The 24346-nt window shown below is 39.1% G+C and overlaps 1 protein-coding gene across 9 annotated transcripts in view; it reads left to right on the forward strand.

The window, feature by feature from the left end:
- cep350 (centrosomal protein 350) overlaps positions 1–24030 on the forward strand; it is a 39637-nt gene extending 15607 nt beyond the window's left edge. For 4 of the 9 annotated variants that reach the window (XM_084389202.1, XM_084389205.1, XM_084389207.1 and 1 more), the window contains 26 exons: positions 184–334; positions 570–715; positions 948–1119; positions 4183–4436; positions 4546–4715; positions 4802–4912; positions 5164–5304; positions 5416–5549; positions 5900–6007; positions 6114–6280; positions 6376–6578; positions 6803–6990; positions 8461–8548; positions 8711–8857; positions 8975–9129; positions 13244–13479; positions 14933–15123; positions 16961–17102; positions 17689–17849; positions 18026–18162; positions 18262–18344; positions 18461–20400; positions 20733–21206; positions 21316–21462; positions 21706–21828; positions 21998–24030. In XM_084389202.1, the coding sequence (XP_084245328.1) occupies positions 184–334; positions 570–715; positions 948–1119; positions 4183–4436; positions 4546–4715; positions 4802–4912; positions 5164–5304; positions 5416–5549; positions 5900–6007; positions 6114–6280; positions 6376–6578; positions 6803–6990; positions 8461–8548; positions 8711–8857; positions 8975–9129; positions 13244–13479; positions 14933–15123; positions 16961–17102; positions 17689–17849; positions 18026–18162; positions 18262–18344; positions 18461–20400; positions 20733–21206; positions 21316–21462; positions 21706–21828; positions 21998–22159 (6131 nt within the window). In that variant the 3' untranslated portion in view covers positions 22160–24030. The remainder of the gene's footprint in view (positions 1–183; positions 335–569; positions 716–947; positions 1120–4182; positions 4437–4545; positions 4716–4801; positions 4913–5163; positions 5305–5415; positions 5550–5899; positions 6008–6113; positions 6281–6375; positions 6579–6802; positions 6991–8460; positions 8549–8710; positions 8858–8974; positions 9130–13243; positions 13480–14932; positions 15124–16960; positions 17103–17688; positions 17850–18025; positions 18163–18261; positions 18345–18460; positions 20401–20732; positions 21207–21315; positions 21463–21705; positions 21829–21997) is intronic. The other 5 variants (XM_084389208.1, XM_084389204.1, XM_084389206.1 and 2 more) reach the window with 5 other exon arrangements.
- Positions 24031–24346: the final 316 nt, after the last annotated feature.

Below are 24346 nucleotides of genomic sequence, written 5' to 3' on the forward strand. Positions count from 1 at the left end.
AAACATTTATTGTTATCAATGTTGAAACCGTTTGTGCTGCTTAATATTTTGTCACTTGATCAACTGAATGCATCCTTGGTAAATAACAGTATTCATTTCTTTAAAAATTCCTGTACAATCTTACAGACCCCTGAGCTTTTGAATGTTAGTGTATATATTCATTGCATATATTTGTTTGTGTAGCGTTTGAGGAGAGGGGAGGTAAGAGTGCTCCGTCGATCCGCGCTGTTCTGTCTGGTGCCAGCTCATTGGATGGCGTGGTCTATGAAGATGACTTTGTTTCCTCGCGTGGCAGTAGCCAATCAGCATCCAAGAGAAGTCCCAATGGGCTCAGGTAAAACACAATTATTTCAATGCTCAGAAGATCACTGCCTTGTGTATATATAAATGGATGAAGAGGGTGAAGTTAACAATTTTTAGTAATCAGCCTGAAGAGGGCAGTGTTGCTCTATCATCATACCAGCCCTTCCTCCCATTTCATAAGCTCCATGTAAAATCATAGTATGTTATACTGTCCATATCTGTGTGTATATTAGTTTAATATAATATCTGATGCCTTCTCTCCACAGTAATGGCCATGGTCGGTTCAGTCCTTTAGACGAGTTGCTAAGTGGGAGATCTGCATACAGTAACAGAGCTGGAGAGAGATCTCAGCGTTCACCAGCTCTCACACCCCTCTCCTCTCCGCACTCAGCCAGCTCAAGCAGCAAAAGAGGTCAGATATATTATAGAGGGCCACATCATGTGATCTTGAGTGTGATACAGTGTGAAATCAGTTTCTGTTCTCTGTGTACATTCCTATAGGGATTTCAGAAATACTGGTACTTAGGAACCAGTCTTTCTACAGTATCAGGAGTACAGACTCAATTTCACTGATGTTGGTTTTGAACAGACATTTTTGTATCATGATTACAGTGCAAATTTTATCTCTGTGTACATTCCTACAGCCTCAGAAAGGAGCCTGCTGGAGGGACAAAGAAACACTTCCTCTGCAGTCTCTGATCTCCCTGCTGAGGGCTTCAAGAAGAGTGGCTCAGAGAAAGCATCCAGTCGCAGCTCTCACAGGAGCGTGGACACAGAGAGCACACTGGGGGGCGCCTCAGTCCACTCCAACCATAGGTAAGGGCCTGTTAAAGTCAGTTTGAAACGGAAGTTGCAAAAGTCTTTTTCCCCCTATTGTGATCTATATCCAAGTGAAATGGTTTCTCGAACAAGAAATAAATTATGGCAGGACTTGATTATTCAATTGGGAAATAACCATAATAATAATGATGTGCACAAATAAATCATTTATAATAAATACTACCATATTCCATGAAACAAAAATAAGATTAGTCAATTTTGATTTCATGGTGACTTTAAACACATTGAGTCCCTGATATCACTGTTTTCTCAGTCTTTGCTCAGGGGTCAAAAGAGGTATTATACTGTTTGCGAACATTCTGACACCCCCCACGCTTGCGTTTAGATAAATATTCAATTGGTTGGTTGGTTGGTTGGTTGGTTGATTTGGGGAAAATTGACACAGACGCTATCTATCTATCTCTATCTATCTATCTATCTATCTCTATCTATCTATCTATCTGTCACATAAATTGGTTGTCTGGGAGGGTAAGGGTTTGTAAAAGTTAAAAAATGTTAACATAAGATATCTCTTTAAAAAATTAAATAAACATATTTAAATCTTTTTAAAATTGACTTTTGCAAATAACCTTTGTTAAATTTATAGAAGTATTTGTTAATATTAATGGACCAGAGCTTAAATAGTTTTATTTTTTAACTAACAACTAAAAAAAGATTTATAAATACTAACCAATATATATATAAATTTTAAATGGGCTTTTTTTATGAGAAGTTTTTATTTCTATGATGCATTTATTGGAGAGAATAATCCTGTCAGACGCACCACTGCTGTGAACGCGCGTTCACGTAAACACAATTTAAACAATGTATTATTCAATACATTACTTCTATATAATTATATATTAAGTTGCTCAAGCAAGTGGTAAAATATTTAACCATGTACTTATATTAAAATCTTTTGTATTTAAATTTTAATTCAATAAATCTTGCATGTCACAAACAACTTGTTTTTCCACCTCCACGAATAAGACGAGTGTTGTTCATTATGTCGCCTTGTTGAGGTAAATTGTAGTTTTCCTTGCTTTAACTCAGTCTTAAAGTGAAAAAAGTAGTAATTAATTAAATAAATTTATGGTGAGATTACTACATTTTATTTAATTAATCGCACTTATGGTGAAATTACTACATTTTCAGGTCAATCGGTGTTCATTTTGACCACGAAACATGCGCTGTCACTTTAATTCAGCGTTTGCAGCACAGCAGAAATAGACTCGGTGCGGAAACGATCGCTGCACTGCTGTATACGCACCGCAACTGGAACAGATCGATCATCGACGGACTGCATCCTCATGCAGTGTGAAAGCTCTGTTAACATGGGTACGGAAAAAAAATACTCACCGCAAACGAAATATATGTGAAACGGGCGTTAGACTTGGAGCAGGAGAGCTACTCCGGCTGCTACTCGCAGTAGAGCGAGTGTTGCCATCTTCAGTTCAGCGACACATTTCCAGCCGCGCGCTCTCTGTCCGCTAGTGCTCAACTGTATGTGACGCAAGTGTTTGTTTGTGTGTGAGTGTGCGCACTCATTGGGATAATTGTAAACACAGACAGAAAAGACATGCCATTGTGGAAATAAGATAAATAACATATTACTTAAGGGCCATTTAGGTTTTTTTTTTTATAAAATAACAAATTGTAATCTGTCGCTATAAAGAAAATCAAATCAAATTTACTTGACCTCCAAGGGGGGCGGGGGGAGCCGTTAGGAGGTCGGGGCGCCCCCCTTATATAATGGTAGGGGAAACACTGCAAATTGTCAAGTCATGTTTGTTTATAGAGCTAGTTGCACAGAAAAAAACAGTGTTATTGTCACAGAGTTATATTATAAAATATTGCAAAATTATAATTACAGCTTCATTTTCCACTATGAAGTAGTTATCTGGTGTGTTCATGACTTAAATCACCAGACTCAAAAAGTAATGAACCACAGAAGTGGAAGTTTGAAGGTGTTTACTAGCCGCACAAAGCTTTCTTAAAAGTTTGGTTTGTTGAGCTGTTTCAAACTACCGAAACAAACTCCTAATGAACTTCTTTTGGCCAGATTTCGTTGTAAATGAAGTCACACCAGTTTCGATTTCACTCCAAGTATATCAGGGCCTTTAGGGATTTTCTGTTGCTTAGCTGGCACTGATAAAAATGTATACTTGAAGCCACCATAGTTTGAATAAAAACATCTGCTGCATGTACCTGTTGCTTGTACCTTCATGCTAGTCTTTTTTTATTTTAATTTACTAGACCAGTCATCTTTCATTGCCATTCTGCTGTTCAGCAAGTTACCGGACATGAACTCTGACATTTTGAGCACAGACCGGAAATATCTTTAAATGCAATATCCTTGCTGTTCCTGTTTATCATAATTATTAGAGCCCACTGGAGCCAGTGTCAATATTAGTGCTGCTAAATATCAGGTGGAGGGTAGAAGTTTTCGGCCTGCTGTTGCCCTTCTGAAAACGAGGCAGGAGGCAACGTGCAGGCACACACTGGCTCTTTTGTTCAGTTGGCTATCTGCGCCGCAGGTCAGGCTCATTGCCAAGCAGATATTTCCCTCTAGTGTGACATTCGAACCTCCCTGTGGCATTTGTTAAAGCCTGTGAGTCAGATTCCCCTCATGCCTTCCTGTCTTTTCAGCATTCAGAGGGCCGTATGTGGTCTCTGGATGGGTTTATCCAGCAGCAGAGTTTGAACTGGATTCATTTAAGTTACTCCTATCATCAGCACACTTCTCTGACATAATTTCCATCCACAGTAGCACAAAATCCTTATTGTTCAGTGTTATTGGACTATTGGAGGTTTAGATGGTCATTGTATAGTCAATTCAACTCAAGATGCTTACCTTTTAGATGAACTTTTAATGAAAATGTCTTGTTCTAATCTCGGCTAAATCATTTTGTTTGTTGAAAAAAATATTAAAAGCAATTATAAAAAATATAAGAAACAATTATTAAAATTTATTGATGTATTCAAATACTTTTTTTAAATTGTCAATAAATAATAATAATTATTATTATTTATTTTCCTCTCTCTATTTTGTTTCATTAGTCATTTTGGCTCTGAGGGAAAGAAATCTCCCCAAAGCCCTGGTCCGACTCCTGCCGCTGGTTCTCCAGCCAGCTCTCGTTCTTCCCGGTTGTCTCCAGGTGACCGTATCCCAATCAGAGAATCTGCCCAAGGCTCTGGCTCCCCTCACACAGCTCTTCCCAGTTCCTCCTCATCCTCCTCTTCAGCTGCCAGGGCTAAATCCAACCCCTCACCCCATACTCAAAGCCCAGGAAGAACAGAGCATAGGACTGCAGGTAAACTGACTATGTCTAGATTTTTGTAAGCAACTGCAATGCTGAAGAAGTCTACTCTGATAATGGAGAATTTTAGTGCAGAATTGGAATTGTTTGAATTACTCTGCAGGTTCAGCGGAGCTCCAGTTTGCTCCAGGGGTCCTGCAGCAGCGCCTGTCTGCTGAGCTCAATTACCTGGACGCAGTGGAGGAGTCAGTGCGACAGCTCAGTGATGTGGAGAGAGTGAGAGGCGTGTCTCTCGCTCAGCAAGAAACCGTCTCGCTCGCTCAGATTCTTAAGGTGAAATTCTAAATCTGCTAAAGCAATTATCTGAACTTCTGTGGTCATGTGGCCATGTATTTGAGGGTGACCTTTGACTCTTGCAGTCCCAGCAGCAGAGGCATGAACGTGACCTGTACCTGCTGAGGATGAAGGCAGAGCAGGAAGCCCTGGAAACACAACGGCAGCTGGAAGAAAGCAGACAGAAAGCTGCACGGGTATTTACACCACAATATGCTAATAGTTTAAGACCTTTGTTGAAGGCATTTCATATCAGAATTTGGTTTTAGGATAAAAAGTTGTTTGTATGATAACTTAATGAGAAGAGGATTTTACATGTAAAAAAAGGAGAGGGTGATAAAATCTAAATCTAATTCAGACCAAGTTAAAAATGGCAGCTTTTAGTTAAATGATTTGTATTTTTTTAATGCACAGACATAATGTGTGACATGCTTGTGTTTGATTCAAGGCCCATGCAGAGCTGCAGGAGAGTTTGTTCCATTCTCAACAGCAGGCATTAGGAGGTTTGCATGAGACCACAAATAAGATGATCAGCCAGCAAGCTGAGGCTGCACGCCACACAGCTGAAACGGCACGACACATTAAAGAGGTGAGCTAAATTTTGGGGTACAGGAAAACAATTCACAGATGCATTGTGATTTTATTTATTTTTTTCTCAAATGAGTCCGGATTGATGGTCTCTCTCTCACTTCCCCTGTAGATGACTGAGCTGGCTCGTTCACAGATTGCGGGAGCGCTAAGTGTTCCTGGACCCTCCATCACTAGCCCTTATGACCAACAGAGACAGCACAACCGCAGTTTGAAACAGCACCAGCCAGACCCCCACACGGACAGGTAACTGTCTTATCTTCCTGTACTATGCTCGCTTCAGCTTGGTGTTAGATAGGGTTTTTTATTAATATAAATAATTCATTTCTAAACGAAACTGTCTATTTCATATCGTTCCAAAACTTATGTGAAAGTTTAAATATGCAAAAGTGCAGATGAGATATGAGAGCCACGGCAGGGGATTTGAAAAAACATGGAGATGAGTAAATCATGACAGCATTTTCATTTTTGGGTGAACTATCATTTTAACTGTGCTTTCACTTTGTATTTTCTAAAGTGAAAGATTTTTTCAAATTTGTCATATTAGTGATTGCTATCTATACATCAGTACTGATGCTGTTTTGGATCTTCTCCAGTAGCTGGAAGAATGAGCTGTCTCCTGAGAGACATCAGAGTCCATCAGAGATCGAGACGCCACCAGACAGCCTCTCAGAGTCCATCCCTTCCAGGAGACCCACCATCAGGTAACGACGTGTACTTTTTCTTTTGAGATGATTTTCCTTTTATAGCACAAATGAATGGTTTTATATGAACATAGTCGGTAAATGCTCGTTTCTGTCTCTTTATTAGTGGTGGTGGCAGCAGTAGTACTCAGTTGAGTCCACCTCGTTCCGATCAAAAGGAGAGGAGGACAGCAGGGAAAGACAGGAGCAGTAGTTCAGTGGAGGACCAGGCTCACACCGCTGCTGATGACTCCCTTTGCTCTGACAGTATGCGCAGCCCGCTTGAAGAGAAAGGTAAAACTCACATTTTTGAGGACATTCTGTCTGTCCAGTCTGTCTTGAGGAAATGTTAGTTATTTTGACCAATTCCTGTCTATTCTTCCAATCAGCAGACAGTGCCTCCATCGCCACAGAGTACTCTGTGAAGTTTGATGATTCGATGACAGAGGATGACATCGAAGAAAGATCTTTCCGCTCTCTTTTACCATCTGAAGCCCACCGTCGCGAATCACTGGACAGGAAGCCCATTCCTCGCCCTGAGTCTGATGATGATCACAGCCATGACAGATCCAGCCCTAGAGTGAGCTCAAAGGTAATTTCCTGTCAGCTCTCCTCATGCCACATGTCTCTGACTCCAGTTTTGTTCAGTATGAACGGGCCTGTTGTGTTTCTTTCTGTTTGGTTGTCATAATTGGAGGTTGTTTGTGTTTTCCTGGTGTGTTGTTGATAAGAAGTATGTGATGGATACGTGACTCAGCCCTTGTGTTCTTGTGCCCTTGTGCCCCCTGCTCTGTTTCCTTATCACGGGATACACAGCAGGATGACAGCATGCCCTTCTCCGGCGGCCAGGACAGCTTCTCCAAGTTCACCATGGATTTGGTGCGTCAGTACATGAAGGAGGAGGAAGTTCGAGCTCAGCATCAGAGTTCTCTGTTGCGTCTGCGTCAGAAGGCCCTCCGAGAGAAGACCAAGACTGAACTGGCCTGGCTGGAACACCAAAAGAGGCAGGACAAACATTCATGTTAATTGAGTTGAATCAGGACCAGAGCATGTTTCGCGTTATGCCAATGTGCTCCCCTCATTCGCTCACGGCCCAAGCGAACGCTTCACGGCCGCGATCGCGCTCACTGGTATAACGACGTTCCCATAAATCTCACCCCGACATTACATTTATCTGTACTATACGTCTTTCTATTTAATGAATTTCTTGAATAAATGTCTCAATTACAGTAGGCCTATAGATAACATTTATGATATTTGTGGCTTTAAAGCAATATTTTATAAAGCTATAAATAAACGTGACGTGACTTGACTGGATAATGCTGAATTGCAGAGCTCGTGCAAACATATCCACATCACTATGATCAGATGATTTCTTAACTGCTGTTTTCTCACTAGGGCTGTGAATCATCACTGGTCTCACGATTCAATTAGATTACAATTATGTCAACGATTTGATTCAATATCACGATGAGTTACATCCTCAATTTTCACTATTACTGCACATGACTACGTTTTCGTCAATGAATGCAAGCAGTCAGATATATGAACTCCGTAGAAACAATTAATTTCAACACCCCTATTTCTCACCGCTTTTATTTTTCTTGTATGTTTATTTTGTTATTGAGAGGTAAATGCTTGGCACATATTCATCTAAACTGTGCTCTCATCAGTGTGGACATCGGGATGTTTGTTTACAGTATAGTGCTGCAAAGGTATTTGAAACTTCTTTTTATCCATAAGCAAAAAATTTAAAAGAACTTCGCTTTTAGTATATCTCGCTAACTCAGTTTCTCCACACTCCCTTTCAATTTCTTGTCCTCCTTCGTTCCTAACTTTGATGTTTACTGTGCATTTAGGCTATGTATAAGGTTCGCAACTCCATTAAAATATTATTTGAACTCCATAACCTCCATATATTCTTCACATATTCTCGAACCAGCATATCACCGAGCATTCGGAGCGAGTGGCCCTGAGTGAACTGAGCAAGCAGAGCGCTTTGTTTACGTACATTTTCATCAAAACCTAATAACTTGTACTGCCTCTGAAAGTTATGACTTTTTATTTAACTAAGGCTACACAGGTGGGGAGAAAATATTACTTCTGAAAAAACATACACACACACACATACATACAGGGCTCAACATTAAGCCTTTTTATGTAATTAAGTAAATCTGTCTTTCACTTGTTGCTTGTCCGGAATTTTTTTGTTTTGTAAATATAATTTATTTTGAAGCAGTATTCTCATCAGTGTTCAAGTCAGCTTTGATATTTTTAAATCTGCGTATTGTTATATCTGCACCTTTAAAGGTGAAAAAAAAAATATATATATATATATATAATAAAAAAAATTTATATATATAAAAAATATACAATTTTTGCTAAATCTCATTCAAATAGAAACCCATACATTCAAAGACTGTATACTAGTGAACTATAGAGACATGCTATTCATCATCTTTCCTTTCCACCAGGCGTCTCAGAGATAAAGGCGAGGATGATAAGATGCCACCTCTTCGTAAGAAACAGAGAGGCCTGATAATGAAGCTACAGCAGGAACAGGTTACAACTATATGTGGAATTACGAAATTATTTCTAAGATAGACTTCTAAATGAATTTATATTAAGTTAAATGTTCATCAATTGTTGAAGTATTCAAACACTAGTCCTTGTGTACGGCACAGAAATAAAAGCTCAAACTTTGCTGTATGGTTTGTCCCACAGGCAGAGATTAAACGGCTACAGGAGGCCAATAAAGCAGCGAGGAGAGAAAGACAGCTGCTCTTCAAACAGCAGGAGGAGATTGAGAGAATAAGACACACAACCCTTAAACTCAAAGAGCGGCTCAAGAGCGCTGAGGACACAAAGCTGGTCAGTCTTCTGAATGATTGTTTTTATAGCAATAATATTTATTTATAATTCTTCTGAATAAAGACACAATGTACATTTCTCTGATTTTTTTTTGATTTTTTTATCAAACATCTGCAGTCACCTGTGTCGGGTGTAGCGGAGGAGTCAGCTCCGCCCAGTGTGATAGTGACAGACGCAGAGACCCGAAGTCCCTCCCCCATGTCTGTGTCGGGCAGCGAAACCAGCAGCATCATGCAGAAACTGAAAAAGATGCGCTCTCAAATGGACGAGAAGTAAATACAACCTCACGCATGTTTCTTCTCTATCCTTCCATCTTATCCCTCTTCTGTCCTCTCAAGTGATGCATTGGTTTGTGAAGATATCCATTTGATTATATTGATCAAACTTTAATGAAACTTTAAAGAACTTTAACTTTAAACTTCTTCCAAAAAGGTTAAACAAACAATGTATGTTTGGTGTGCTCAGGGGCGATTTCTTATCATTTATTGACTGGCTAATACTACTAATAACATGTATTCATTTCCTTGAGGTTTGTCTACAGCTTGCTGACTGTGTGACATTTTAAAGTGTTTGTTTATTTCTGTGTACAGTGTTTGGTTTGAACAGAAGTGTGCTCTGTGTAGGAAAACACCCATCTCCCTTAATGATTGGAGGAATCTTTCACATCTAAATTGAGAGCAGCTTCCTTATGCCACTAGTTAACAAGAAGTACATTCTGTCAGCCAGATTTCTGAAACAGTCAGCTGGTTATGAGGTTTCACTAATGCATTTCAAAAGCTCCACATGTTCTCTAAATTCTTTGTCCATTGTACGTGATATCATTCTCCCATATTCAGCCACTCAAGCTTTGACAACAGGTTCTTGTTTAGTATTGTATCTCGGCAACTGGTGAGGGTCGTCCCATTGTTTAAAAACTTCATAGTACTGACACACATATTTTTGACCTGCGAATAAAATTGGTACACAGAGAGAAGGAGATTTTACCCGTGTCTGATTCAATCACTTTCTGTGTTGGGATTGGAGCACCGTTCACACGCTTCTAACTTTTTCTCACTCTGACTAATAGCATGATGATCTCTTTTGTATAACTTCCAGCTGTAATCATTCAGTGCTCATCCATATAAACAATTTATATGGCCAGCATAAATTAATACTACTGTTATGTATATTTACAAAGATACCTCACAATTGTACTTGTAAATAAATATCCTATATCCTTAATTATTCTATATACAGTATACTTCCACACTTGCTCTATATCACCATAAATACTTGTAAATGTACATAATAGTATTTGGACTGCTTTGAATTTGATTATTTGAATAATAATAGTTTTTTTTTCTCGCAAATATATGCATATATATTCATTACCCACCTTTTTACATTAGTAAGTGATTTTATTTTATTTAAATATTTATTTATTTATTAGTTTTTTTTTGCAGTCACTGTAATGAGAATTGAGGATTTAAATTGTCATACTTTTAAATGTCTCAATATGAAAAAATAAAATAAAATCTTAATTTTAATTTTGGGAAGATTGAAATATGAACTAGACATTTTGTGAGATTCCCCAGACTGCTGTTTGGAGGCTCCTGTTATTTTTTTCCAGGCTGCTCTTCCAGGAAAGCTTGTAATTACCAAGGCCTTTCATCTTACTCGTAAAATTGTTTTTTAAAGCATAGTGTCTTTGATCATTTTTGAAAGTTTGACTTTATGTTTTTATGTATGACGCTCACAGCAGTGGTTTAAGGATTTGCAACACGTAGTTAAATGCTAACAGTCACTAACAGGTTGGTTTGTTTTTTGCTCGTTAGTAAGAGGAAAATAAGGACACATTACATATGTTTACACTCAATCTCTCTCTCTCTCTCTTTCTCTCTCTCTCTCTCTCTCTCTCTCTCTCTCTCTCTCTCTCTCTCTCTCTCTCTCTCTCTCTCTCTCTCTCTCTCTCTCTCTCTCTCTCTCTCTCTCTCTCTCTCTCTCTCTCTCTCTCTCTCTCTCTCTCTGTCTGTCTGTCTCCATATCTGTGTTTCTTTTGTCTGTCTCTCTTCTCTTTTATTGTTTCATTCTCGCCAACTCTGCGCTTCTTGATATTTGACTGTCCTCTCCTCTCTTTCTTCCTTTGTTTTTAGACACTGTTCTCCTGTCCATTATTTCTTCTCTGTCTTTACGGCTCATCACTGGGCCTCTCTGTCTGTCTGTCTCCCAAAACTTCACCCCAAATTCCAGCTCTTTATCTACAGCCAGTTGGTCAGGTACAGTTACCCACAATCCTCCTCTACCCGCCCCTCCCCTCTCTCAGCACCTATTTCCCATGGAGCATGCTTTTGTTCATCCACTGCCACAGCTGGGTGGGTGGGGGAATGTTTGGTGGGGATACAAGCAGGAAAAAAGGAATGCAGTGATGAATGGATGGATGAAAATGAACCAGCTACACCATGGTGAAATAAGCTGATTCTTTGGCTAAAGCAAGTTAAATATCAATCATAGTTATTTATCTGACTGGGGAAGATTATCTTTAATTTCTAATGACTCAATGTTTTACCGAAATCCTTCATGATTGGTTTTTGAGCCTATTTGTTGAACAGATACAGGCAAATCTCTTGAAATTGATTACCGTCGTCAATCCCAAAGCCAAAGATCAGACTTGTTTAAATCATGGTGGGTTAAATGAGTGATTTCTGGGTCCTTTGTTTTTTTTGTCTCTGTGGTGTGATCCTGTCAAATCCAGTCTTTGCCTTGTTGCCAGTCTGTCTTGTATATATATATGGTGAATCTCACGAAAATGTACACATTTCACCTCAGATTCAAATGGAAACCAATAAAATATATTTTGCATAGATGAAGCCTATTTTATGACCAGTAACGTTTTTTTGCAAGAATTTTCATGACATTTAATAACAAATTGCCACAATGCTTTACTTTTTTATTTTTATATTGTCATTTTTTTAATTTATATTTTTTATATTAGATTGTCATTGCTGTAACAGAAAAAAATATTTATAGAAATAATGAGGAGTAGATGAAGTAGCTTAATTGTCATGAAAATCACTATACAAATAGTGTTGATTATCCTAAAAAAATAGGCTTCATTATCATTTTGCATTTGCATTTATTTTCTCTTCTTTCCTGATTTTGTAGTTAAATACAATCTAGACAACTTTCGTGAGCTTCACCCATGCACTGCACAGAAAAATTGTCTCTGTTAAATCAGTTCTTGAACTTGGTATTGTGGTGAGTGGAGACCAGAAGGAATATCTCTTTTCAGACAGGCCCGGGCAGACTGATATATTGTATGCTTCTGAATAATGCTAGTTTAGGACTTCTTCATCTGCCCAATGGCCACAGTAAATCTTAACTCCAGCCCCTGATTAAATAAGTGTAGCCCGCGATGAGCTAATGAGTATATATGACTGAGGCAACATAATAGAATTTATGGTTAGATGCAGATGGCCGTTGTATTCACGAAGCAAGGCGATTGCTTTTAGATAAAGCCATTTGTTTTTCTCTAACATGTTTTTAATTATCTTAAACCTCAATGAAGAAGGCAGGCGGGTTTGATCTCCCAGACCAAAGTCATGATGCATGGAGGACTTTTTTTTTTCCTCTGAAAAAATGATCTGCCTTAAGTGAAGCACAAGTTTTACCTGGTGCAGCTTGCTAAAAATGATTAATATATTATAATATTCAGTATAGCATATGAAATGCTCATTATTCAGTTTAATGTGCTTTGTTAGCATCTCAAATAATTTGACAAAGCATTTGAAAATTCGCTATGCGAAAGAAGTGCAAAACAAAGATAGCAGGAAGTCTGTTGTGATTCGCACTCAAAATAAAGAAAAAAATCACAAACGGTTCTTTAGTGCAAATTAAATATAGTTAAGGATTGCTCTTTGCAGGATTGCTCTTACAGAGACAAAAGCATAACATTTTGTCAAACCCTGGGTGGAACCTGTGTGTTTCAGTTTGTGAAGTGGTCATCTCTGTGTGTTTCACATATGAACTGTACCATGTGCATGAGTTTTACCCTAATAAGGACATTAAAGGCACAGTACTGCCACTTTCCCCCATTTAAATGAATGCAGGTCTCCAATCGGAGGCGTGCCTGTTTTGGGAAGCATGTTTTGGAGTGTGTGTGTGTGTGTGTGTGTGTGTGTGTGTGTGTGTGTGTGTGTGTGTTGTCTGGGTTTGTTTGTTTGCACATCCTTTGGAAATGAGACTAATCTGTTGTTTGAAGAAGGTGGGTGAGTGGCATTATTTGGACGTCTGCTTTGCCTGCTCTTGTGGTGGGATGTCTCCAAATTGTGTCACTTTGCTTTAAACAATCTTATTCTCCCTTCTGCCTTTTCTGTCTCTCTTTTGTCTCTTTCACTCTCTGTCCTGTAGATTTCTCACTAAAAGGGAGCAGCAGTTGATGCAGAGGCGCAGACACGCGGAGGAACTTCTCGAGTGGAGGCAGCGGTTGGATGCAGAGGAGGCTGAAGTGCGCCGCATGGAGAAGCAGGCTCTGGCGGCCTGGGAAAAACAGCAGCAGCCACGCAACAGAACACCACTGCAGCAGCGCAGCCGGGAAAGTGAGCACAGTAAAACCAGCGGTGGACAAGAGAGTCCCACAGAGCAAGGTTAGAGGAAGTGAAATTGGAAAATATATTCATATCAGCACATCTGTTGTACTCCGTATGCACTACCATTCAAAAGTTGTAGGTCAGTAAGATTTGTTTTGAAAGAAATGAATACCTTTATTCAGCAAGGAAACATTAAATTAATCAAAAGCAATCGTAAAGAATAAAACATTTCCATTTCAAATAAATTCTGTTGTTTTGAACTTTCTATTCATCAAAGAATCCTGTTTCCACAAAAAATTAACTAGCATAACTGTTTTCAACTTTGATAATAAGAAATGTTTCTTGAGCACCAAATCAGATATTAGATATTTTAAAGTAATATTTAATAAAATTACTGATTTTAGTGTATGTTTGATCAATTAAATGAAGCCTTGGTGAGTATAAAGGACTTCTTTCAAAACACGTTAAAAAACTTATTTTCTACAATTTATACTGTGATTGTTATTTAAAAAAAGTTGTTGTCATTGTTTCCCTTTTTCTGTTCTATAAAAAAGTCACTAGAAGTTTTGATACAGTTTTAATATCATGGTTAAGGGGGTTTTAGGAACTTCACCTTGTGTGTAACGACATCTGTTATTGGGGTAAAGTCACTGTACAGCACAGTCTTTTATTACCGTATTTTCCGCACTATAAGGCGCACTTAAAAGCCTTTATTTTTTTCAAAAAACGACAGTGCGCCTTATAATCCGGAGCGCCTTATATATGAATCTGGCGCCTTATGTTAACGTCTGTTAAACAACCACTGACTTAAACCTTGTTTATACTTTCGCCTGACACCGGAGCGCGAGCCTCCGCTGACTGCGCGCGCAACTCCCCAAACAGACGAGGCATTTATACTTGACGCAACTGTTTTGTTTTAGACTGAACACCAGACCATATAACTGATTTAGACGTGCAAACTGGGTGCCGGTGTGATGAGATGTACTACTAATATCCGTCTGCTCGGGCAGATTCGGCTCAAAGTCATGCATCTTCGGATTCAGAGGCGCGCGCGCTGTTAAGCCGAATCTGCCCGAGCAGACGGATTTTTTTTTTTTTATTAACTTCGCGCTCATGCGGACGCGTCTAGTATAAACAAGGTATCTTGGTTTACATTTGGACTTTGGATGTGATCTTAGGCTTGAAAAGGTTGGTGACCACTGCATAACGCAAACCCAGTCAAACGTTTGACTGCAGTATCTTCTATTCTATGCGCCTTATAATCCGGTGCGCCCTATATATGAAAACAGTTCTAAAATAGGCCATTCATTGAAGGTGCGCCTTATAATCCGGTGCGCCTTATAGTGCGGAAAATACGGTAATGTGCTCTTTTAGCCCCTGGAAAGGTTTTCCACACTGTGTTCTGTTTACTCTGTTTACTTGTTTTGAAGGTTGGTGTTTAAGAGCGTCAAAGCAAAGATTATAAATTGACCACCTGGTACATCTTGTATCTTCATCCATGTTTTCACAGAAGCAGTCAGTGAAGATGACTCTCCAGCGCTGTCTGTGTCCAGTGTGCACACTGATTTGTCTGTTCCAGAGCAGCTGGCAAGCCCTTCCTCAGACCAGCCTGTCTCTGAGCTCCACTCTCCTCAGCCGGGAAGCAGCCCTGCCCCAGATACCCTCTATTCACCTGAGTTTAATTCCACAGACAGCAAACAGGTGAATGGAACCTGCAGAGCAAATAATTTTGTTAAAAAATAAAATAAAAAATAAAAGTATTTACCTCCAATGTTTGTGACATTGTCTATTTAGAGTGCTCAGCTGTTAGTTGAGTGAATACAAAATAGTATAATTTAATGTTTGTTTTGTTCCTTCAGTTAGATTACACCTACAGTGCTATGCATAAGTTTAGACACCCATACTAAAGTTGACTAAAAAGAGGAATAAAAAATCATCTTTTGGAAACTGAACTTAATGCCTTAATTTAAAAAATTAGGAGAAATACAACCTTTAAGGACACCAATTTTCTTTGTGAATGAATAATGTATCGTAAATAAATAAATGTTCTTCCTTAAAATACAGGGTGCATAAGTTTGGACACCCCTATGTTAAATTCCCATAGAGGCAGGCAGATTTTTATTTTTAAGTATTTTTTTTTTATTTTTTTTTAGGATACTATGCATCCTGATAAAGTTCCCTTGGCCTTTGGAATTAAAATAGCCCCACATCATCACATAGCCTTCACCATACCTAGAGATTGGCATGGTTTTATTTCAGTTAGCCTAATAGCTAGTTTGATTTGCATTGAGAGATGATCTTATGGAAAGTACCCCATGCCAATCTCTAGGTATGGTGAAGACTATGTGATGATGTGGGGCTATTTTAATTCCAAAGGCCAAGGGAACTTTATCAGGATGCATAGTATCCTAAAAATAAAATAAAAAAAAATACTTAAAAATAAAACTCTTCCTGCCTCTATGGGAATTTAACATAGGGGTGTCCAAACTTATGCACCCTGTATTTTAAGGAAGAACATTTATTTATTTACGATACATTATTCATTCACAAAGAAAATTGGTGTCCTTAAAGGTTGGATTTTTCCTAATTTTTTAAATTAAGGCATTAAAGGGATAGTTCACTTTGAAATTAATTTTTGATATGTTTTAGCTTACCTCAAGGGCATCCAAGATGTAGGTGTCTTTGTTTCCGCAGTAGTTTCAATTTTGATATTTTTAGGTCAAACCGTTCTTGTCTGTCAGCCATATAATGCAGGTCGATGGTCACTGGCTCAAAACACAAGCACAGAGTCCAAATTAAAACAATTCCCCGTCATCCAAATGAAACAATTCCCCATCATAAGTACACATTGATGGCCTAAGACACGAAACGAGCGGTTTGTGTGAGAAAATGAACAGTATTTATATCGTTGTTATCTCTTGAAAACAGCACACGTCCAAATGATCTGACGGCGCGGGCGGGTATAGATATATACATAGATGTCGCCTTGGCTACGGTTTCGTTCCAATGAACTGCAGTAGCGAAGGTGACATCTAGTGTATACATCTATACCCGCCCGGTATATACACTAGAAGTCGCTTGGCTACGGTTTCGTTCCAATGAACTGCAGTAGCCAAGGCGACATCTATGTATATATCTATACCCGCCCGCGCCATCAGATCATTTGGACGTGTGCTGTTTTCAAGAGATAACAACGATATAAATACTGTTCGTTTTCTCACACAAACCGCTCGTTTCGTGTCTTAGGCCATCAATGTGTACTTATGATGGGGAATTGTTTAATTTGGACGATGGGGAATTGTTTTAATTTGGACTCTGTGCTTGTGTTTTGAGCCAGTGACCATAGACCTGCATTATATGACTGACAGACTGTTGTGACATTACACAGGGTTGATTATAGCTCTCTTTGGCGAGTGTGATTTACATGTCCTGACCTTGGATCCCTCTTCGTGTGTGTGTGTGTGTGTGTGTGTGTGTGTGTGTGTGTGTGTGTGTGTGTGTGTGTGTGTGTGTGTGTGTGTGTGTGTGTGTGTGGCAGTCTCCTCCAGGGAAAGTCAGCTCTCTTCATCATTCAGACAGTAGCCAGCCTGGCACTAGTGGAAGCAGCAAGATGCAGGTGTGCTCCAAATCCAAGACCAGTGAGGCCCACACCTGTGACCCTCATTCGGCCACTCCATCCGGTAATATCCTTGCTTCACCCAGCAGACTTCTGAAATAATCAGGATTTGCTCTATTGTCTAGGCCTGTTTTCCTTGTAGATTGTAACTTCCAGAATACTCAGTTTCATGTAGCATTTGACTCTCCTAATCTTTTAAATTGACTACCTCTTCTTATTTACTTGTAATACTTGGTCTTTCTTTTTCCGTGCTTTATTTACATTTCAAATCATAGTTCTCATTACTCATTAAGGCCCGTCTGTTTTAGGTTTAGTTTAATTAGGTCCGGTTTATTCTTTACATCTATACTAAATTGGAGAGTTTAGCTCTGTGTGTGCACTTCTCTGGCTCAAACAGCTTAGTCATGTTGTAGAAGCACAGATGAGTCTACCTGCCTTTCACTGATTATCTGTGTGAAAGAGACTCTGTGCTCCTTTTATGGTTCAAACATTGTCCATCTATAATATTTAAATATTTTATTTAGCCTCTAATCTTTATAGAGACTATAAAATATTTATTGCCACATGAGGCAATGTTTTTGGTGATGACAATGGTTTAACTTCATATTTCTTAGCTGAGGTTGTGTAATATTTTTGTACTTTTACCTTAGAGACCACATCTGATCAGAGTGATATTGAGAGTCGCATTCGTGCCCTCAAGGACGAGCTCCGCAAGCGCAAATCAGTGGTGTACCAACTGAAGAAAGAGCAAAAAAAGAGGCAAAAAGAGCGTCTGAAAGCTCAGGAAGCGAGTCTACTGAAACAGTTGGAGGTCAGCGACCAGCACCTTCCATATTCACTTATTTCTGTAGAACATTATGCTGTTTCCTTTAAAATAAATGACTTTTCTTGCAATTTTTCAATATTATTTTAATTGGCTATACTATAACTTTCTTATTATGCTGTATGTGTTAATGTTTGTGACTGTCTCTTCCTATGGTTTCCCAGTCATATAATGACTTTATTCAGAAGACCAAGGCTGAGTTGAGTAAAGAGCCTGACAGCACTCCAGCTACCAAACCCCAGATTAAAACTCCCACGTCAGCCACTGAAAAGCCTCGGATAAAACCCCCTCCTCTTCAGAGGTCAGCCTTGACATTTACCAGTCCTTTTTAATTCACTCTTCATTCAAATTTGTTTTGTCTTTTGTGCTTATAACGGTTGATGCATGTTTACTTTCACAGGCCCGAGACTAGCAAGAACTGGAAGATTGTCACAGAAACCGAGAAATCAGAGACTGTGCCCACGGAAGGGTCAGCAGAAAAAGGTGCAATGCCTTTTAGACTACAGCACATACATGCTGAAATTGAGAATATTGCTTCGAAACAGAATAAAAGGATACATAATGTTATAATTTTGCATGGTGTCTGGTTTTGTTTGCAGATGATGTTGCACCATCAGGACTTCATAAGTATACATCAGAACATGATGACATTTCCTCAGATGAAGATCCTCCTACAGTCACTCCAACCCCAGTTATGGGAAGTCCAGAACATATGGACGTTTTGAGGAGCTTGCATAGTCCAGAATATCCAAGCCACCAGTCAGAAGATGCCCCCTCAATCAAAGAGCATTCTGCTAGGCCAGAGGTCAAAGACCTCCTTTCAGGAGATGAGAGTATGGTCTCTTGCCACAAGTCTGGGATTATGGAGGAACTGGAATATGCAAAGACAGAGGGGTCTGAGAATGACCAATCTGACCAGCACTCCCATCCTCTGCTTAAACTGGATCTTGGGCTTCAGATCCCATTTCTAAAGGATGTGAACTCCAAATTTGAAGAGGAAAGATTGTCTGAGCAGGATGCTGATGACAAGCCAGCATTTCGAGATTCTGCAGAAGATATAGTCTACCCTTCAGCTGAAAAGACTCCTTCGGTCATAGATCATTCTTATACCCCTGACTTCTTGTTGTCCAAGAGGGAGGATTTACCAAAAATGAAAGATTCACAGTCACCCCCAGGTGATGGCTATAACGATGACTTTGAGTCTTCCTTTGGGTCGTCATTCAAGGAGGATAACCATGAATCAAAGCCTACATCACCTTCTGCCCCAGAGCCTAAAGAAAAATCTTTTAAGTCTCCAATGTACAGTAGTGAAGAGGAAATTGAAGAAGAATTAAGTGTCCAATCAGGAAGTTCTAACTCTAGCTTCCAAACTGAAAGTCATGCAGACCTGAATAGCCTTGGTAAAGGCTCCAAAGAAGACATCACCAGCCCATCAAAATGTCCAACTTCACCCCAGCCCCAAATGCCAATCTTGCCAATAAAGGACGAATTGCCAAGCTTCTGCATTGGTGACCGGGTTCTGGTGAGTAATATACAACCAGGGACACTGAGATTCAAGGGACAAACTAACTTTGCCAATGGATTCTGGGCTGGGGTTGAACTGGACAACCCTGAGGGAAGTAACAATGGAACGTATGATGGGGTGGTGTACTTCGAGTGTAGAGAAAGACATGGTTTATTTGCCCCACCGGACAAGATCTCTCATCTTCCAGAGAAGTTTGAGGCTAGTCCAGACACAGAAGATGAAGATTCATCATGTGATGACCATCCAAACAGAAAAAACAAAAGCTCAGAGAAGCAGTTGGAGCACATAAATCTGCTAAACAAAATGAAAGGAGAAAAATCTGACCTAGATTTACATCCTGAGGCCAGAGAGCCCTTAGATGAGCATGAAAAGCCATTGGAACTCAACATCAAACAGCTTTCCACTGGGCAAAGCACCTTTATTAAATCTCAGCATAACCTGGATTTTAACGATATTGACTGCAATATCATTAAGGACTGTGACAAAGGTCCGCACACAGTGCCTAACGGCGGAGACAGGGACGTCATTCTCAAATTCGAGGACGCATCTGTTGAAGTCGTTCCATTGCTCAATAATTTGGATAAAGGGACATCCAAAAACCAAAAGCAGGAAGAGGAACCAACAGCAGTCATTTTGGACCTTTTGGTTGAGGGTGATAAATCCAGAATTGATGGTCTTCAGAAATCCACTGACATCTCAATCGAGGAGGCCAGTCTAGACAATAGAGAAGACTTGAATAACAAAAGAGCTTTGACTACCCTCGCAGATAAACTTGTGGAAAACTTCTTAAGTGATGCGGTGAAGCAATTTCAGAAGATCAAGAAAGACAAAGAGGGGAAGTTATCAGCTGCTAATCAGTTGAAAAGAGACTTCATCAATGAAGATGATGGACTTAGAAGTAACAACTTCAAGTCTCAGAGCAGGTCTGCATCCAAAACAAAGACGGACAGTTTCCGCACCTTCTTTGATGATGATCAGGAAGAACTTTCATCTCCAGAGCATTGCAACAGACCTGTAAGTGACTTTGACTATTTTGATTAATCTTAAGATCCTATAGAACTCAATAAAATGAGAAACTAGTTAAGAAAAACAGTCTTTAAAGTTATTCAAAACAAGTGAATGATTTACCCAACAAACTGATAACATTGCTGATGTGTAATGCTTAAGTGGACATTTCCAGCTGAACTGACAGATATACAAAGACTGATGTTACCTTGGAACCTTCTTTTTAGGCCTGCAGTGTGTTTCAAAGTTCAAATAGAACATGTAAAGTTAAATCAGATCTTCTCTTGATGAAGCTTGTTAAGAGGTGATCTTGATGAATGTTAATTATGCCTCTTCAACAGGAGAGTCCTGTCCTGGGTACAAGTGGACAGGAAGAGTTAGCTAAACGTCTGGCAGAGCTGGAGCTGAGCCGAGAGCTCTTCGATGTCCTTGGTGACGAGCAGGACTGGTTCGATGAGGACTTTGGTCTCAGTTCACGGAAACAGCAGCAAAAGCAAAAACTTCAACAGCAGCAAGATGGGAATTCTAGCTCCCTGAGTTTGGGTGCAGGGGAACAGGTCAAAACACCACCCAGGCCTGAACTTCCTGTTCAGATGAAGCAACCAGAGGAGCCTGCCATGGTTGTTCCTCACACTGTCCAGGAGGTGGAGAAACTGGTCATCGCTGCTACTCAAGAGATCTGGAAAAGCTGCAAACTGGGTCATGGTCGACCAAGTCTGACTGCAGTACCCAAACCTCAACCCTCTAATAGTTTCCTGGAAGGAGACGCCGAAGCCAATGACCTGGAGGCTCAATGTCAACGAAGCTACAGACTGGTAGGGAGTGAGATTCTGACATTTTTGTGCTTGTTTAGCCTTGGGGAAGGTTTTTGTGAACTTTTCCAGGAAAATCAATAAAAATGTTTGCTGTTGTATTTATTTACAGACCGTCTTTGATTTATCATGGGAGGTCATTCAAGACATCTATGCAGAAGATCCGAAAGTTGATCTGCCACAATGGATGAAGCCACGTCGCCTTAATTCCACCTACTTCCATCGGGTAAAAAGCCCCAATGACATCACAACAGTCCAGGTATGCAAGATGTCAATACTGCTTTTAGTTGTCAATACTACTTAGTTGCACTTTATTTTAAGGTGTCCTTGTCACAGTGTGTGTTAGGGTTAATTGGCTGTAGTTATGGATAATTTATAGTTACTTGTATAGTAACTACATGTAATATTACAAGGACACAAGTGTTACCCTACTTACATAATTGTATATTATTTCATTTATTTATATTATATAATGTGTTGATGTATTATTTTTTTATTTCAGGAATTTGTCACCACTGAGGTATTAAAGTTGTGTGGTCTAAAGAAAGAGCAGAACCAGAAAACAGACTGGCAGAAAATGATCAAATTTGGACGGAAAAAGCGAGACAGAGTTGACCACATTCTGGTAAGTGTTTTTTAACTTCCCATTCAGAATGCTAGTGTCTCAAATTGCAAAAAACTTGCTGACCATGGAGTAAATCTATTTTAATGTTGCCACTTAAGCTTAATTATGGTAAGGATAGTATGCAGTTTATACTAAATGCATAACTCCATAATCACTCTTCCACTTCTAGGTCCAGGAGTTGCATGAGGAGGAATCCCAGTGGGTAAACTATGACGAAGACGAACTTTTTGTGAAGATGCAGCTAGCTGATGGGATTTTTGATGCTTTGCTAAAAGACACGGCTGACGTTCTGACCCAAATCCAAGAGAAGTCGTCCAAAAGAACTCATTGATGATGCTCTCGTCTGTACAGAGAAAAGTTTTAGGTACCTTCGGTTAAACATTAAAATCCAGGCTTTGGCATAAAAGGACATTTAGAGAGGAATTCCCTTTCAGTCTGCTTGGGCAGTCCATGACAAGACATATAGTGGATTCAGGATTCAAGGCCATAACACCTTGTCAAGAGGTCTGACTTGTCGTGGAGATAATCACATTCTCATCCGGGAAGTCTGATGAACACTCCTGGTGTTCCGGTGTTAATTGTAGCAGCTGTTTGGGTCCAGATTCCCCACACTGTGTCTGTTCATCATTGCTGCTAAAACTGGCTCTGCCATTCTCAAGTCTTATGAAATACAAATGAGTCAGATCAAATCAAGACAGGCCTGAATACTTACAGACTTGTTTCTATCTCCAGTTAGATTGTATAATAGCAAGTTTTTTTTTTTCTTTTAATCCTATTAATTTATATTTTAAAAAAGGAGCATTTGAAAGTATGTAAAGAAAAGAGATTATTTTACCATTGACATGATTAATTGCAGAACTAAGCACAATAAGTACAATTTGAATGTTTAAATGGCAATACAATGTAAAGGGATTTGATGCAAGATAATGTTGAATGCAAAAATATGCAAATGATATTTAACTGCTTTTTGAAAGTTACAGGAAAACTGTTCTCGCAATGGTTTTGTTTTGCTCCTACAAGCAATGTTGTATTGGCAACACGCTATGGTTATTAGATGCCAAAAGATTAAATTTGACATACATTAACTGTGCTAAACACTGACATGCTGGGTTCTAGCCTCAACATTTGCCTTTTATCCCATTCATTTTAAGTGCCTCCATTGTTATGTTTGCTCATGCATGAGCGACTTTTCCCAGCCTTCCTTTGACTTGTCATAACGGTCCCTTTGACGTTAATCTTGTCTTAACTTATTTCTTCATAGCTGGACAAACCTCTAATAGTGTAAGAAGTAAAGCCTTACTTTGTGTGTGTATCCATCATCAGAACCTTTTTAAAGTACATTTTTGTCTTTTTAAGGAAATATGAATGGTAATGTTTCACTATCGCTGGCACAAGGACACATTTGTTTACTTTTAAAGGAGGCGTTTTACACATTGTGTACCTTACAGAGGAATTGCTCATGGGCTCAGCACGTCCATTTTGTTTTTATAACCAAACTGTTATCTACAAATACTGTGATGTACATATTTGTTTGTAAATCAGTCTCCCATAATAATCCTGGTTTCATCAGAAACATTCTATGATCATAGTGTCTTGAGATGTTTAATTAGCTGTAACCAGCCCTGTCTCACCTCTCTTAAAGCTGTACTTTCTGAGCCAGTCTGTAGTCTTTAGTGACCTGTGAGGTTAGATCTAGAGTATTGTGCCGTGTCAGTGGGTTAAACTTCATCTATGCAGCAACAGAGTCTCTGATACCCAGCATCAGTCGCTCATCCAATAGCACGTCTAATAGGTAACGGAGATCTCTACCTCTTTCCGCGAATAGGCTACTACTAATAGTCTTTTTGGCTAAGTTTAAACTTTTAACTATGGGAAAATTAGGATTTGTGTGGCACAAATGGTTTGATAATCAGTTTCTACTTTTAAATTGGTAGGTCACAGAAATGTTTTTCATCCCGTAAGTGTATGTGTATTTATAATGATGTACTGTGAGTGACAGAGGTGCACTTGAAGACTTGTAAATTGTTTTACCCATGTAAATAGAGTCGATGCCTATCTCCTGTGAGTGGACTCATGGAAGATTGCTGTGAAAATGGGCATGGTTCCTTTTGCTTCCATGTACATATTATAGATAAATTTGTTAACTGAACTGATCCTTTGGAAATTGTAAATAAAGATGATCTCATTTTCTCAGTCATAACATTTGCTGTGAGATTGTTTGTTTCAGAACCTTTTTAAAGTACATTTTTGTCTTTTTAAGGAAAGGTAATTGCTGGCCCAAGCAATAATTATTTTATACTCATTCTGTACTTTTCAGCAGTATTGCTCAAGGGCTCAGCACATCCATCTTTGTTTGTAGTTTTTTGTCAAGAAAAGTGTTTTTATGCATGTTTAACAAAAAAAAAAATTTGAAATGAACAATTTAAAAAACTGAAGCACAATTGACAATTTATATAAAAAAATTGGCATTTAAATAGTTAATAATTTAAAAAAAAATGTTTATATAAATTGCATTGAA

The sequence above is a fragment of the Rutilus rutilus genome (genome assembly GCF_951802725.1).
Source record: "Rutilus rutilus genome assembly, chromosome: 19".
Lineage (NCBI taxonomy): Eukaryota > Metazoa > Chordata > Actinopteri > Cypriniformes > Leuciscidae > Rutilus > Rutilus rutilus.